At 43.3% G+C, this 16805-nt stretch overlaps 1 protein-coding gene across 2 annotated transcripts; it reads right to left on the bottom strand.

The window, feature by feature from the left end:
• Nucleotides 1-1074: 1074 nt before the first annotated feature.
• Nucleotides 1075-16301, bottom strand: lypla2 (lysophospholipase 2). Of its 2 annotated transcripts, none has more exons than XM_086193698.1 (10): nucleotides 15520-15625; nucleotides 9974-10066; nucleotides 8208-8239; nucleotides 7179-7244; nucleotides 6132-6179; nucleotides 5908-5978; nucleotides 4531-4604; nucleotides 4340-4441; nucleotides 3499-3669; nucleotides 1075-2983 (listed from the first exon to the last, which is right to left on the bottom strand). In XM_086193698.1, exons 2-10 carry the CDS (start codon nucleotides 10049-10051, stop codon nucleotides 2933-2935), a joined length of 693 nt encoding a protein of 230 aa, XP_086049824.1. In that variant the 5' UTR covers nucleotides 10052-10066; nucleotides 15520-15625; the 3' UTR covers nucleotides 1075-2932. The 2 variants fall into 2 exon arrangements, with proteins under 2 accessions (XP_086049824.1, XP_086049823.1); XM_086193697.1 differs by lacking the exon at nucleotides 15520-15625 and adding an exon at nucleotides 16244-16301 and having other exon boundaries at nucleotides 1076-2983.
• Nucleotides 16302-16805: the final 504 nt, after the last annotated feature.

Here is a 16805-nt window from a genome sequence, read left to right as displayed (position 1 = left end):
CTTTTCCGGTCCGCCGGAATCGTTTAGATCCAACACAAACACTCGTGATTGACGGCCACGGTGCCATTTTTACCGGCGTGTTTGACGGTTCCGAGAAGAAGAGGCTCAATATTTCCTCATGGTTTTTGTGATAACTATGCCACGATAGATTAAAAATAACTTTAATCACGAAGCTGAATGTGTTCACATCTGTTTTTATGCCGGCAAACAACAATAGTAGGGTTTTAGCTGGAAAGAAACATTTGCACCACAGACGTTGTCAGACTAGTAGTTGAACTGAATCACAATTGTCTCAGTTTTCCAATTATTAGAGGTGGAAACTGAGTAAACTCCTGAAATTTACTTGCACACATTGTCAAGGTGTCTGTGCTTCAGTATTTGAGTTTTGGGGGACTGTACTTTTACTTCACCTCATTTCAAAGGAAATACTGTACTTTTCCTTCTTTTACATCCGTGTGAAGAGTACTGCAGAGACCTTGTAAGACTGGATTAATATTGTGTAATTTAAAACTTGACACCTTATCAGTTTCAAAAAGACACAACCAGAGAAGTGCAACTGGAGCGTAAACCACTTAAACTTGACCTTTTATGTGACACTATTTTATGAATACTCCTAAGCACTGGAACATACAAACTGCCATGTAGAATACACACTTATTTTTTTTGATACTTACATAGACTCAATACCAAGTACTTAAGTACAATTTGGATTGGAGACTTTTACCAGAGCTCTAGTTTATTTGTGACTTTTTTCTTGTATCTACCACTTTCACCACTCAAATGTCACAATAGCTTCATGGAACAATCTTAATTTATAAAATTAAAATACCATGAAGCTCTGATGCAAGTTAAGTGTGTAGCGGGATCCTCAACCCTCCATTTTGAGAAACCTCACGTCTAAAAAATAAAAATCCATTCATACAAAGTTACATTTGCCATTTCAAATGTATTGTAAGAATTTTTCTTTTTTAAATCTGTGCCCTTAAATAAAGTTTGTACGAGCATTTGTGACTTTTTTCCCATTGCTATTTGTGTTTTAGTTATTCTAGAAATCAAAAATATCTTTTCATCACGCCCTCATTAAAAAAACAAACAAACCCTCAACTCGCATCAATCTTTTTTTGTCCTTGTCATTTATTCCGCATACAGGTGTTTTGGAAACAAACAAACACAAAAAATGAAGAGACCACCAGTCTCACTTCAACACATCTTCTGAGTGCTCATCATTATAAACACACACACGAAAAAAAAAAAAGAAAAAGGATGAGATGACAACAGTGACAAAACACAACAAAACTTAAATCCATTCACCAAAAACACATATGTAAAAAGTTTTACCAAAGACAACATACAACTCAGGAGAGAACACACGTGACAGTGCAACACTGTCGCACATATGATGGAATAATTAAAAAAAGAAAAGAAACAGCGAGGTTGTTGGAGAGTGGAACAAAAACAAAGCCGGGTTATGAAGGGCAGAGTTTTAGAGTAAAATATGACACCAGGAGACATTCATTGATTTGTCAACAACAATCGAAGCAGATGTCTTTCCTCCTCTTCTTTTTTGAAAACAGGTTTAAAGAACAGCGATATAGAACAATAATTACGAGGAGGGCAAAATTAACGTTCCCAAAAAAACAAAAACAAAAAAAGGAAAATGCAGAACACCTGATATTTATATTTCTACGCACGCTGTGCCTCAGTTGCACTCCTTTACCCAAAGATCACAAGTTGTTCAAGGTTAGGTTTTAAAATTGCAAAATTACTCTTGAGTTACGTTGGAACAGCTTCTTCCCAAAGCCCCCCCCAGAATAACGGGGCTGGGTTTCTCTTGAAATCTGAGGCTTCTATTAGAGAGTTACAGTTAGTCGCCAAAGGAGGGAGCTGTGTTTTCCGAGGGAGGGAATGAAGGGTGCGCAGTTTTCTTATTTGGTTAAAAGGATTAAAAATGATCCGGGGCGGGATGAAGCGGAGGTGATTCATGCTGCTGAGGGTTTGGAGAGGAAAAGCAGGAGGGAGGAACTGTAAGACAGACTCATGGTGTGCCGTCAGGGCGGGACTGAAGCCGTCCAGACTGATGCATTTCTTTAACGCAGATGTAAGATTTATTTTCAATAAAGAATCAAAGTTGAAAGAAACTACTAACATGCAGTGGTGGATTCGTTTTCTTTTATTTCAATTTTGATTTTTCTTCATATAATGCAGCATATTTTAATCACACTCATTAAAAATAAAGAAACGTAAGGCTCCTGTTGATATTTCAGTAAAAGGACCCTCCGTAGTTTAGCAGCCCTGACAGGCTGCAGTGTTCACTCAAGGGGTGGTGCGGTAGGTGGTGGGAGACCAGCTGCTCCAGTTTGGGAAGCATCTAAAACCAGTGCCTAAACAGGACTGTGGGACGGTGCTATGCTAACTCAACAAGTCAGCATGGTCACAGACAGATTCGGGTGTGCTTTTTGAAGCGAGACAAGAAGGAAAGCCATGATAACGATGAAGGATGTGATAGCTGCAAAAAAAAAAAAAAGGGGGGGGGGTGAAAGTAAAATGAGGTAAAAAGTGGAGTAAAACTGGGGTCAGGATGGAGGCAGCAAACAGGTTTTCAAATTAATCCAAAGGGAATGTTTGAGTGTTTCTCCCTCCGTAGGCTAAGACTTGTGAGTGCACGCACGTCATGTCATCAAATCGGTGACAGATCGGTTTTTGGTATGCGGGCTTGGACTGCATGAGGGGTGTGTGTTTTAGTTTAGCAGTGCGAGTCAAATCCATTTTGGGAATACGCGTGCGTGTCTGTGTGCATGTTTGTTATCTTGTCGATGTGTGTGTGTCTGTGTGTGTGGAAGAGGGGGTGCTCATGGCTGTTTCCTGTGGGAGAATGGCAGATCCGGGGTGAGAGGTCAGTGTCTCAGGGGGTCACAGTAGGGATGAGGTGAGGTCAGATCCGGGGCAAATACTTCTCAATAAATTCCTTTACAGCTGCCATCTCCTGCAAGAGAGAAACATACACGTTGGTACAGGGGACCCGAACGTCTGGAACTGAACCGGCGATCGTACCAAAGACTAACTGTGCAAGGGTCCTCGTGTAACCTCAACAACAAGGTCTGGGTCGGTTTTATTTGCTGGCTTCACAGTTCACTGCACCAAGGAAGAAAGTACATGGTTGAAAAGCACGTTAGCTTTTAGCCGTAGCTAGCACTAGCGTGGGTTCCATCTTCTCCTGACCTCGCATTCTAAAACCTTTTTGCTGTTTTATGCAACCAGTTAATGGGAACATTCCGCCGCTTGGCTTTTCACTTCATCATCCGCTGCGATGCCCGAGGTCCCTCATTAGAAGGGATGAATAAATAAAGACAGCGATAAGAAAAACCCTCTAGTATGCATTAAAAGAGTGAATCTTGGTGGATACCATCAGGACTTCACGTTCATCAAACAAACAAAACTGAATATTATAATATCATATAATATTTTCCAGGAGATGTCACGTGTAATGCAGTTGGCTACCTCAGTACAGGATGAGTGAGTGAGCCCTGGGTAGGTTTCGAAGCGTATCATCTGAGGGTTGACTATGGAACTGAGTTTTTCTGCCGTCATGGCACCAAAGACTACCGGGATCATCGGATCCATCTCACCGTGGCACTGCAGGATCGGGATGTTCTTGTTTCCGCTCGATGCCTGTGGAACAGAGACAACACAGATACTGGCTGCCTTTTCTCTACGTTTGCTCAAGTTCTTACCGGAGTGAGGATTTGTGGCGGTTGATAGTTTGGTCGGATGTCACCATCAAACAGAAATGGGATCAGTGACTTCAACCACGAGCTATTGTTGGACTGACTAAACATGTACCGAGTTACTCTGGTATCTTTATTGCACAACGGAACAGAAAAGGTTTGCGCTTGAATTTGGGGGCAAAACTATCAACACTGAAATCAAAAGTAGGTTTTATCTCAAGTGAATTAAATTTTAGCAAATTAAATTGGTGACGCAGCGTGCAAGCAGAGAGAGAACAGAACTTGACCAGATAAGCAGACCGTCCCGCTGCTGATGTGATGCTGGCTCAGTCCACTGACAGATGGAGGGGGCGGGGAGGCAGAGACGCCAAAATGAAAATGTTGAGGTGGGCCCACATCACTTTACATGTTTTAAGGGTTTTTGCTTTTTTTACATGAACTCTGAAATACATGGAAAGCACATTACTAACAACTTCAGGGAGCGCAGCATGAAAAGGTTTAGCAAGTAACTGCAGCATGGACCTGTTTGACTATGAAAAATAAAGAACGCCTATTCAGCGGGTGACATTTTCAGTGTTTCCATTAAAAAAGCTGAGGTAAAACTTCTTCCCTACCGATGGAAAACTGCTGTGAAGCGGTAGCCAGCAGCTGAGCGCCACAACACCAGCTAACTGCTGCTGGCAGGTCAAGGCGGTGTACAACGACAGGGCCCCACCCTGACGGAGGAAGCAGACGCACTGTTAGCAACGGTTTTTTAAAGCGTATTATCACGTGAGAACTCGCGTGACGCTTTTTAGATTCCTACCTGAGAGAAGCCAGCGAGTATTATACGGTGTGGGGGGATCCCGTTTTTCGCCTCATGCTCAATGATGGCCTTGACTGCGAGAGAGCAACAAGAGTTATCAGAAACAGAACACAAACCCAGCCCATGCATGACTTCTTTACTCAGAGGGATTGTTGTGGTTAGCACATTTGTGTTGGAATTGAACAACTTGTGTTTCTGATGAAGTCACGCAAAATTTGGATTTTACATGAAGGAGGAAAAGATAACAAGCACTGTAAGGTAAATATCTATTCCTGCCTCCATTGGGTGGTGCTAGAGAGCAAGTATAAAGACAACCCTGACATTTTCATGGAAGTTTGTTCATCTTACTTCCTGTAAACACATCGAACTTGCTAAAAGCTAACAGCGCAGTCAGACTACAACCCCCCAGAACAGACAACACTCCTGTAATGCTTGTGTGTGTGAGTTTTTCAGGGTTTGTCTGCACTCATCTTGCTGCATCCTCTCCCTGTGCACAATTGACCGTGGACGGAGACACATAAATTCACTTCTTTCCTTTTTTGGGCAGAATTTCTGGAATTTCAGTTCAAATGAATAAAGCGTTTGCATGGAAACCTGACGACTGTCTCCTGTCAGACTCTAACTGGACATTTGAAGTTGAAGTGGCGACACGGAAGCGAATCGCTGCTGCTCCGGACGAGCACACAGAGAGGCCATTTCTCCTTCTTTCTTTTTTTTTTATAAGATTATTTTTTGAATTTTTAATGCTTTACTAGATAGTATAGTGAAGAATGACTTGAAAGGGGGGGGGGGATGACAGGCAAGAACAGGACCCAGGCCGGAATCTATCCCGAGGCCTTGGCCTACATAGTGTGCACTTCTCCAGCGCACCACTGGGGTGCCCCGGGAGAGAGAGAGGCCATTTCTATTGTATCTAAGAAGACGTGACACATCGATGACATCTGTATCTCATGTAGATGGATTAGGACAGTTAGAAAAAAGGAAAAAAAAACTTGATATAAACAGTAAGTTCCCAATCAGATGAGAATTTTATGAGATAAACAAATGGCTTAGAAATATTGGAATATATAGATTATTGAATCAGTTGATATGTGTCATTTGAAACTTCCTTTCATATGAAAAAATTGGCAGATGTGTGTGCGTGTATAAAAAACATCAGGAATACAGTCTGATGTGTATCTGTGAATGAATGTATTACTGTATGAGAAGGAGAAAAAAAAGAATGTTAATAAATGGATAAATATGACAGGTGGAGAAGGGTGAGCATTAAGTAAGGAATTATTCCTTGCTCCTCTTATTCAGGCATGTTAATTGTTTTGCTGTTTATTTTGTACATTTTTTAAATTTTTTTTTTGACATCAAACAGGTTAAACTCACTGTTTTCTGCTGCCTTCTTGATTCCAGATTCGTCCTCTGGGGAGTCCGGGCTGAGACCCATCAGGTCAAACCTACACAGATGCAGGGGGGCCGGCGTTGAAGCCAATCAATAGATACAATTGCAGTATTGTCAATCGCAATGTGGCAGCCTATTGTGGTTTTCCGGGGAACAATAACATCCAGTGTTGCACTACATGGCCGTTCCTTTCATCACGTCAACTCACCATGCCGGCATCACCATCTTCATGTTGAGAGTGACAGGGATATTAGGCCTGTAAGGGAGGGGGGGAGAGCAGTCACTCGCAACCAGGAGCTAAATGTTGGTGGAGGATTTGTTCACTAACTGGCTGGTGAATTAAAGGGACAGTTCACCCACTTGTGACAATGCAGTCACCACCTACCCTGGTTGGGAGAATTTGTTTAGTTCACACGTTTAAATAAATAAATAAATAAATAAATAAATAAATAAATAAATAAATAAATAAATAAATAAATAAATAAAAAACCTGCTGGAGTTTCACAGGAAAACCTGTTGCAGTAAACTCCTGAACATCTGAAGTGACTGTTAAACATACAAAAAGAGCAGAAAAAAACATAAAATTCCTCCATGCTGCCCGCCTGACGTCATCCAAGTGTCCTGAAACCTGGACATGCTGAGTTATTTAGGAAAAGCACCACTGACGCCATGTTTGTAGCCTCACTACAAACATGGCGTCAGTCAGTCAGATGCATCACGGCGAGAGGCTCCGGGCTCCAGCGAGCACGCGGAGGTTTCAGGGAATTTCCTGTTTGACTCCAGCTTTGCTTTGTAGGCTGAAAAAAATCTCACCCTCCCTTCCATCAGCATGAGGGTGAGTACAAAATGACTGATTATTCATTTTGGGGTGAACTGTCCTCTCGACTGTGGGTGTCAAGCCGCTTCTGTTTTCTAACAGCCAAAGAAACTTTAAAATGAAATTTCAACCCCCAACAAGAGAAAAGAAAAACCAAGAATTAGAGCTGCAGAAATTAAGAGTTTAGTCTTTTATTAAATTCAGGCTATTGTGCTGAATATTAAACCATAGGTTCCTTATCCAGCTTCTGGATTCTTTAACCTTTTTAGACAGTAAAGTTGCTGGAAACAATGATCAACATTTTCCACCTTTTTCCGACAGCGGAGCGACCAAACTCTCTGGTTAATGGAGAAAACAATCTGCGATAACGAAAATACGAGCAGCTGCCCAAGTTCTGACTTGGAAAACAAGAACGTGGAAGAGAAAAAGAGGACTCACGCGTGGGGGCAGATGAACTTGATGTACGGCAGCTGGATACCAATCAAATGATCAGCCCACGCGTGCCTGACAGAAAACAGAGAAAGACGTTCTTTGTTTCTAATCCAGTTTCAGCAGGACGGCTGATACACATTAAAGCAATCCAGCGTGTATTAAGCTGAGTACGTTACACAGTCACAGCACCACATGCGGTCAATGTCTGCCCACTTTGGACAAACGATCCAGGCGCCCGTTATCACAGGACCAAAAACTTGCACAAAACCTCATTATTAACACTCCCCCGTGTTCGATGTCAGATTAAATCAAACACACGTCATCAAAGCGTGATGTGTGGTAAAATCTCCATCGCCTTCCAGTCTATATTCCAAATAAACATGGGGGGGGGGGGGGGGCAACCTGCCGTTCAACTTTAAGAAGGAACAGACGGACTCGTCGATGCGCCGGAGAGTTTGTGAACTGATGTGTTAGCTGATGTTAGCTGCCATGAGCTTCACCGCCGTGTGATGTTGTAGCTTTTGTACTGGTAATAAAATAATACCCAATCTTATCAATATCTCTAAGAAATGCAATTCTGTTTGTTCCTGAAAACCTTCATGGCTGTGGCACAACATCCGCTCATGTTCTTAACTCTTAAATGCTTTCAAACAGGCCTCTTTCAAAAAACAAACAAAACAAAACAAAACAAACCCTCAAGAAAATAGACTTACTGGCTGAATTTTACAAGACAAATCTTTAAAGCTTAAACTTTCTGTTGTTGACAGTTCTCAATAATCTCTGCTGTGGACACATTTTAGTCCTACAAGGGATAAAGTTTCAGACCTCAGCCCTGATTGTGACAGGTTTCTGTTGAAACAACAACGTTTTACCACGCAAGCCCAGATGATGCAGCTGACACAAGCACACGGCCGATTTAAAGTTCCTCTTCTGTTATTGTACATAATCAAACAGCTATGGACCCAGGAAGGAAAGCTAACTGAGTGTTTGACTGAGGGTTGAATGAGAAGACGCTCCTCTTAAAGATAAACCTACCCCGAGTCTCCTAATCCATGAAGGAAGATCACCTGCAACACAAAAAAAATAAATAAATCACACAGCAGTTAAGGCTTCCATCTTGCAGGATTTATACTCCTTGAACGTTAGTTCACATTCCTCATACTTCATTTGAGGTGAGTACGAGCACTGATGTCCACAAGCACTGGACACATTAGGGCTTGAATGAAGGAAACTGGTGAGCGGCACTGAACTCACCAAGATCCATCTTTGAACTGCGTGCCAATTCATTACATTGCAATGTTCCTCTGCACACAATGTACTGATGGTAGGTGTCCGTGCTTTCCCTAAGAAATTGAAAAAATAGGCGCCGATCTCCTGTTCCTGCCAACTAAAGCTATCACTGCCAGTTTGCTCGTCCCTGCAGAGGGACAATGAAAGCTTGGGCATCAGAACGCGTCCTGCGTGTGAGGTTTGAGACGATTCCAGCTGAAGCAGAAACCACTGACGGTGGGCCGAGATCCCGCCTGTACCCGGTAACAACTTGATTAAAGACCTGTTTAGTTTTTACACTTGACTCCAGCTGACGTGCCTGTTCAGGCCACTAAACCTCCTGCTACAGGTGTGGAGTCACATTATGGAGTGATGGATTTTTCCCCTGAGTGTAATCTGCTTTACTGAGAGCTGCAGTGAGGATGTATTTTTGTAGAGCGAGCTGGAAGTCAGCCACAGTTCCCAACTACTGCGGAAAATCGCCTCTGTGGCAGATAAAAGTTAACGAGACCTGCGTGTTTTGGTCGGTACGACCATCTTCAAAATTGTACTTTGCTGTTATGATATCCGAAGCCAACAAAGAAAGACAACATGGACACATGACCTCAAAAACTAACGTTCACACTTCAAGGTGATGTTCAACATCCCGAGCAAACTCTGCAGCCTCGTTCAGTCACTCAGTCGTTTTTAAGACACACCAACACTTGAAAAATGGAGAGAGTGGTCCGATTAACTTCCATTTTTAAAAAGTCTTAGCCACAGATCTTATTTCAGGCATGCAACAAAAATTGATGAGACTCAGAGAACCAGAGGTTCAACAATGTCAACTTATTTCTACGTGTTCTTGCTCCTTTCGAAGACTCAGTAACAGTTTTACCAACTCAGCGTTACAGCGTGAGCGACTCTGCTGAGTGCAGCGAGGTACATGACATTATTTGGAGTAATAAAAAAAAAAGTGGGGGGTGGTGACACATTTCTGCTCTTTGGTTCCCTTCTGAAAACGGCCCTTTGCTTAGAGAGTTACTTTGTGCCTTCGCACAGACAAAAGTGAGCTACAACTGACAGCTGTGTCAATCAAATGCAACATCACAACATCAACCACTGGAGGAAGTGATCTCTGTATGTGTGATCAGGTCCCCATCGCTGGAAATGTGTCTCTGCTTAACAGTGGAAAACAAGGAGACCATTACGTGGAAGAATAAAGAAATACGACAACATTAATGCACTCTGGATCAATGAGTCTGGGAGACAAGGAAGCTCTCCTAGAAGCATCAGATGTTTGCCATCTGGATATTTAGGTTGTAATGTTCCCTTCCTATCAAGCTCAACAGGGTAGCGCTTGTCTAGATGGTCTGGTTTGAGGCAGCTAGAGACAGACACACACACAACACATCGCTTCTACACTTTCACTTTTTTGTTAAACGCCACGCTCCATCCATCCAAGCACCAAAAACATCGGAAATTACATCATTTAAAAAAAGAAAGAAAGAAAAAAAAAAAGGTACGGGGATGGGTTTTGTCGTGTCACTCACCGCCGCGGTCTCCTTCTCCCCCCCGGACACCGTCACAGCCTCGGCGAGCAGCGGCACAGACATGTTGTTGCCACACATACACTGTAAGGGATGCTGGAGAAAGAGAGGACGGAGAGGTCAGCTGACGGATGCTGCATTAAAAATGCTGCTGTGTACGTTGAGGGCTAACAAAGAGCCCGGCATCACTACGGAGCACAATTAATCAGCTATGAGACGACACAGGACAGACGCCGCCATCCGAATCCACTCAAAGTCGTCCTGGAGTTGTGAGGGCGCTCATCTTCTGGAGTGCTTATCTAAATGATAAATGTTTTAATACCGCAAACAGATACTAGCTTCCGCACACGACTCACTACAATGCTTTTAGTACCTCAGCTCTAAGGTCCGGAGTCATTTGATGACATCACATATAATTGAAGAGACTTTTCTCTCGGCTCCTGATGAGCAGAACGAGTGACCCTCAATAAAACAAGTGGGGCATCGATTCCACCGGGGGTTTGTTAAAGTTCCACGGCTGGATTCAATCGCTAAAATAGAACTGCGCTCTGCTTCTCCACCTCAAGAGGAGAGTTCAGAGTTCAACACTAATGTTTTTTTTTTTAATTATTTGCCTGGTCAGCGATCCATATCATTGACTAAAGCATCTCCTTTAACTGTTATTCGAAGACAACGAGGGATGTGGTATTTCATGCCCTGAGCGCTGCCTCTTAGGAGACTTGTAAACCTTCTTTTGTGTTTTCAACAGAGGTGACATTTTGCAGACAGATTCTAGTGATCAGAACCGCCCACAGCGATTCACAATCCAGATTTTTCAACGAGAACGATGCAGGAGCAATGGAGGGACGTCCAGCTCGAGGTTAAAGAGCTGGTGCCGGCACCACAGTAAAATCTGAGGGGGGTTTAAAGGAGTCACAGAGGGAAACCGCCCAACTTTGACTTCAATCAAGAGGTTAAAACGACTCTTCGACCAAAGATCGAACCTTTCAGATTCTCTCAGACTGGTGTCCCGAACTCACCGCTGCATCACTTTCTTTTTTTTTGGGCTGCAGAACGTAGAAAGGGCTAGCCAGGTTTATTTAGCGTGAAGCTAATAGCGACTGACAACTGCAGTTGGATTGGCTCAACTGCTCGGTGCTGGATTTAGTTGGGTTTTTTTAAGCTCAAATCAAAGTGTTTGTGGTTTACTGAGCGTACGGCAAACAAAATCAGAGTCAGAGTTTCAGAATGGATGTTTTTGGACAGTTTTACTGTTGTTAGCCATCAGTCTCCATCAGCTTCAAGCTAAGTGATGCAGTGGTGAGCTCAAGACACATAATTGGGAGTACTTCAAAGAAAAAATACACCTTTAGGGTGAAGTATCACTTAGAAGGACTTACATCTTCAGTAAAGATGAAAATTAAAGTAAAATTAAGTTTGTTACATAGAGTTTCTAGTTTGAGTCTCTATTTATGCATTCAAATTCAAAGAATGCAGAAAACTGTTCCGCTGTTCTGAGGCGGGCCGATGACCCCCCAGTGTTCCTGTGTCCCCTCCCACCCCTGGAACCAAACCTTCGCCCATGAAAGAACCGAATAAAGTTTAAAATACTGGCTGCTTCAGATTAAAAAGAGCGATTTGAAAAGGAAAGATGATCACATATCTCTTCCGGGTGGTCACATTGGAAGACACGTTCACGAGCGGCATCCAGCACACTAGAAGCTAACATGTAGCATAAAAGGGCCCTGACGTCATCAGCCATTACAATGAACAGCTCTGTCCCATGGTTACAAGTCTGGCTTGTTTTCGGCGCAGCCATTCAGCCCCCAGATGGGAACAACAGGACATGAACACATCGTGTTTTATGTGTTTGTGTGTTTCAACGTGGTCAGCTAGGGAGGCCACTCATTAACTAAGTGAACCACCGTCCCTCCCTCCCTCCGTCTGCAAACATTCATCCTGCTGCATAATGAGTCAGCCTCCGATAACAGCATGAGATCATGTTATTAGTTTACAGTAATGTCAGGCAGTAAAAGCCTTCTCTCTTTGATGCCCTTTGGCTTTCTGATGATGTGGAAAAAGATGGGACATAGGGGTCAGACGGCGTTTTGACTGGTAAATAGGGGGCGAGGAGCCAGGGATACGTCTGAAATGCAAAGGTTAGCGTGTAAACCTGCAGCGGGATTATACTTGACGGGTGTTAGAATTCCACCGCTGTTATGACAGAGCAGCTAAATTACTGCCCGGTCCACCGCAGGGTTTGTGTGTTTGCTCTCTGGCTGGAGGAAAATCACTTGAAGGTCACATTCAGAGCTAAAATTCAAGGAAGTGGAAGGCAGACTGTGTGATTTCAGGGTCCAAAGGGCGGACAAGAGAAGTTTATATTTGCCCCCTGATGAATGAGTAATAGCAGAATAATTATTGTTCAGCATACGGAAGTGGTCTCTTTTTGTACGCGGGGTGGGACAAAACATGACACTCTATTTAATATACGATGATACTTGAAATAAAACGGGTGTTAAACGTTGATACTTGATCGCTGTTTAACTGAAGTTTTATTGTTTTACATAATTTACTCTATTTTTCTCTTCCATTTTTCAAGAATGTGCGGGGAGGACCCGCTCCGCAGCGCTGCAATGTTCAATTTAAAATGGTATTCTGATGGGCAGTTAGCTTTTAACATACATCGCACCTTCCAGCGATCCGACAGCAGTTGAGATTGCGGTAAAATGTAAATTGGCTGCACATCGCCAGGGTGGAGACGTTATCCTTCTGGTGATATGCTACCCCCTACTGATTTAGACAGTGCAAATATGAGGCAAATGATTGTGAAGACCAACAAATTTCACCTTTAAACATATCAACTTCGCTACTCTTCCTGACAGTGTGAACCTTCGCTAGTTTGACATTCAATTTGGGGTTTGTTTAATGCAAATAAAACATTTATGAAAACCTTTCCTGAATGAGCGGGAACCAGGATGCAAGAAAGCAAGGAGGGAGAGGGGAAGAGGAGCGACGGCGGCATACATTCCTCCACAAACTTGTTGAATTGGCTTCTTCTTTTTTAAACCATGGTCATAAAGGGAAGAGTAAAAGCTGTTTACGTGTGTTTAGTGTCCACTTCAGTCAGGCTTGTCATCAAAAAGAATGAAAATACACGACTGCTCCAGTATTTACAGTCCAGAACAGTCCTCATGTTAAAGCTGTGTGTGTGTGTGTGTGTGTGTGAAGACGTCTTTACTATAACCATACACTTTGTTGCATTTTTTTTTTAAAACCAGCTCTCAAATTCTGCAAAAAAAGAAAACTGACAGCGAATAAATATATAAACGCTGCTTTCAATGGATAGGATTTTCTCTTTTCATTAAGATAAACGTCAGTTTGTTGCCAAAGCTATCAAGAGCAGCTCTGTGAGCGACTCCATGATTCTGGATACAAAAATCAAATATGGAGGACAGGATTTCTGACTTTCGTGTTTTCATGCCACATTATTTATCATTTCAAGTCTTCTAAGTGTTTCAACCAGTGACACTGACACATGCAGAATAGAAGACGAGCAGTGATTAAGATGTTATTGTCCCTAGACTGTAATTAATTGAGCAAAATTAACTGACACAACATGCAGAACCAGAACGACGCTGCAACTAAACAAAGACAACCAAGGAGATGATCGGGCAGCATGGCTCAGGGGTGGAGTGGCCGTCTAGCAACCAAAGGGTCGCTGGTTCGAGCCCTGACCCCGGTGACCATGTCAAAGTGTCCTTGAGCAAGATACTGGACCCATAATTGCTCCTGATGAGTAGGTTGGCGCCTTGCATGGCAGCCTCCACCATCAGTGTGTGAATGTGTGTGAGCGGGTGAATGAGACGACACCGTAAAGCGCTTTGAGTACCGCTAAGGTAGAAAAGCGCGATATAAAACTGAGTCCATTTACCATAATTGACAAGAAGGTAGGGAAACTGGTTGAACTCCTGGGCTCTGAAGATACACTCACGTGGGAACATGAACAAGGAGGCCGTTTATCACTTTTAAAAACATTTTCCACCTGTTATTGTTCAGCAGAGTCACACTGATCCACAGCCCAGCGTGCCTGCATGAAACAAAGTGCAGGCTTTCATTGCATGCTCCAGGAAACAATGGCTCACTCTCTACGCCTCTGGAGGAGGCTGGCAGTTAAAAATAGTGTTAAGCTGTGCACAAGCATGTGGTCTGATCCAGGCAGGCTCCGACTAAAAACAGGGCTTGTTGCAGGTTTATCAGTCTGATGTTCAATCTACGGCTGGACAGGAGCAGATGCCTCTGGATGGAAACACGTCCCACCCGCAGGGAAGTTTGTTCACGCCTGCCAGATGAAGACGACTGCATTGCTGTGACCTTCTTTACGTATGGATTTTGAAAGGGCCTCTGGCAATCAGGTCACGAGTGAACACTGAGACACATCTAAGTTTACACCTGCAACGTGTCCCCAAAGCCCTCCAGCTTACTGTTTGTTTGGGCCGCGCAACCAATCAGAGTTAACGTTTAAAATCGTTGGACAAACCGGGCTAATCGTGCTGCGTGTTGAATACGGAAGAGATGTCCTGCCTACACACACAATCATTCTAACAGAGTAATATCCTCTCTAATATTGGGCTGAGCAATATATCAATACAATATCTTGATATAAATGTATTGATCTAGGATGCCATTATATCGTGAACACAGCGTAGGCATCGTCTTTTTCTGGCGGACTTGTCTGGTTGTAACTGTTTGAATATTAGCATTTACCCACTTAGCCGTTACATCCACGTTACTGATGATTAATTTAGTGAAAGAAAAATGCAAGTGCCATAAAAACAAACAAACAAACAAAATCAATCAAGACATTTGGTGAAATCTTAACCGTCACCCCCTCACCCTGCAAATGTACCAGTCAAAATAATCACAATTAGAAGTTTGCTTATTATGCAAAAAAAGCTAACATTTGCTACTGCCTCCTTCTAAAATGTTGCCCTTTTTTTTTTTTTTTTTTTTTACAACTGTAAGCTGGATCATTTTGGGGTTTGAGATGTTGGTGGGGCCCCCCAGACTGGCTACATGAACTCTACTTTCACAAAATGAACTCTTATAGGTGTCAGGCGTCATGATACCATGATAAAGTAAATATTTCCTGTCTACAGAGGCCAAGTGCCTTCTCTTTCACATTGACAGAACTTGACGGGGGATTTCTGAGATTTTATCAGGGGTTTTTTTTTTTGGGGGGGAGGGGGGGTTAAAAACAAGCAACAATTCCTCCACTTTACTTCTGAGTGGAGCAAATTAAATAAGAGCTAACTTAAAGCTGGTCACGAGTCTTCATCCTGCATGACTCCAATTACGAAGAGTAAAACACACAGGCCATCAAACAGTTGGACGCGCATAAACACGGGGCTGCAGACGAGACCGACCGCTCTCCGCTCGGAGGCGACGGATGGCTGGCAAACAACAGGATAATATGCGGCACTGAGTGACAGGCACCCCCTCCCCTCCTTCTCGTCCCCCCTTCCCACACACACACACACACACACACACACACTACACCAGCAGCTAACCTTGCTTTCCGCCTGCTGCTGTCTGCCGATGGAAGTTAATGGCTAGCTCGCTAGCTAAGCTAACGCTAGCACACTGCAGTCAGAGGAACAAACAGGAAACAGTTGGCTGGAGAAAAAAAAAAGCGTTATCAAACAAAAGACATCAAAATCTGTAAGTGAAGCAGCCGAAGTGGGCGGCTGGGGGTCGTGGAGGGGGGGGGGCGAAGACGAAACAATGAATGGTTGATTTTTTTTAGCAACCGACCCATCTTCATCGTCAGTGATGGCATTCACGGTGCAAAGCCTCTGCTGGACAAAACACGAACACACACGCACACACACTCACTCACTCACGCGCGCGCACACACACACTCACTCACACACACACACCATTTGACTGATTCCCAACCGTCGCAGTCGGGCTTAATCCCCCCCTCCTTTCACCCCCCTCCCACACACACACACACACATTTACACAACACCCGGGCTAGTAGTAGTCACAAGAGCTGCTAGCTACCGCCGCAAACACACATTAATGTATTGTCTTCTACCGGTGTCCCTCTAAAGCTGCTACGGTTTAAAGCTACCATTTGAATTCAAACTGCAAACGCGGGTGATTTTTTTGTTGTTGCCAGCAGCCACTGAAGCGCCAACGCTTCCCCTCAATGTGTTAATTTAGAGGCAACATAAAAGCGGTGAATAATACAACCGCGGCCCGCTAGCTGGTACGAACTGTTACACTCACCGCTTTGCTGTCCCAGTTCACAACGGAGCGGAACTTCCGCTACTGTCCGCACACAAGCAGGGGGCGTGGTCCGGCGTGAATTCGTCATCGCATAGGCCCGCCCACCACCGATTCAGCTAACATATATTTGAAGCGAAAAACGACGTGATGGCAGCAGAACATTTGATTTCCATCATCATACTTTTTTATTTTTTCACTTTGAACGTTAGTTTAAGTCATTTGTGAAGCCCAAGTCATTTTTAAATGCGATGGAGGAAATATTTTTGTTTCTTTCTGTCTTAGTAAAACAAGGACAGTTCAACACCCCATGGAACAAATTACCAACAAAACAGAAAGTATAATCCTCATTCTGGAAGTATTTTTCTACTAGAGTTTAAACCAAGTGTTCCCTTGTTCTATTCACTTATTGTGTATTTCTTACGACGATCTTTTTTTTTTCCTCCCCAACTGCATGATGGACAATGAAAAGCATTTTTTTTAAATGCAGGGACCCATTAAGTTTCTTACTGTGTATACTGAGGATTTAATGAAAACTTAATAACGGATGTCATGTGACCTGCAG

This window comes from Aulostomus chinensis, chromosome 22 (genome assembly GCF_037954235.1).
Source record: "Aulostomus chinensis isolate RoL2024-O1b breed Wild chromosome 22, RoL_Achi_v1.0, whole genome shotgun sequence".
Taxonomy (NCBI): Eukaryota; Metazoa; Chordata; class Actinopteri; order Syngnathiformes; family Aulostomidae; genus Aulostomus; species Aulostomus chinensis.
The sequence above is the reverse complement of the archived record's forward strand: the minus strand, read 5'-3'. Positions and strand labels throughout refer to the sequence as shown.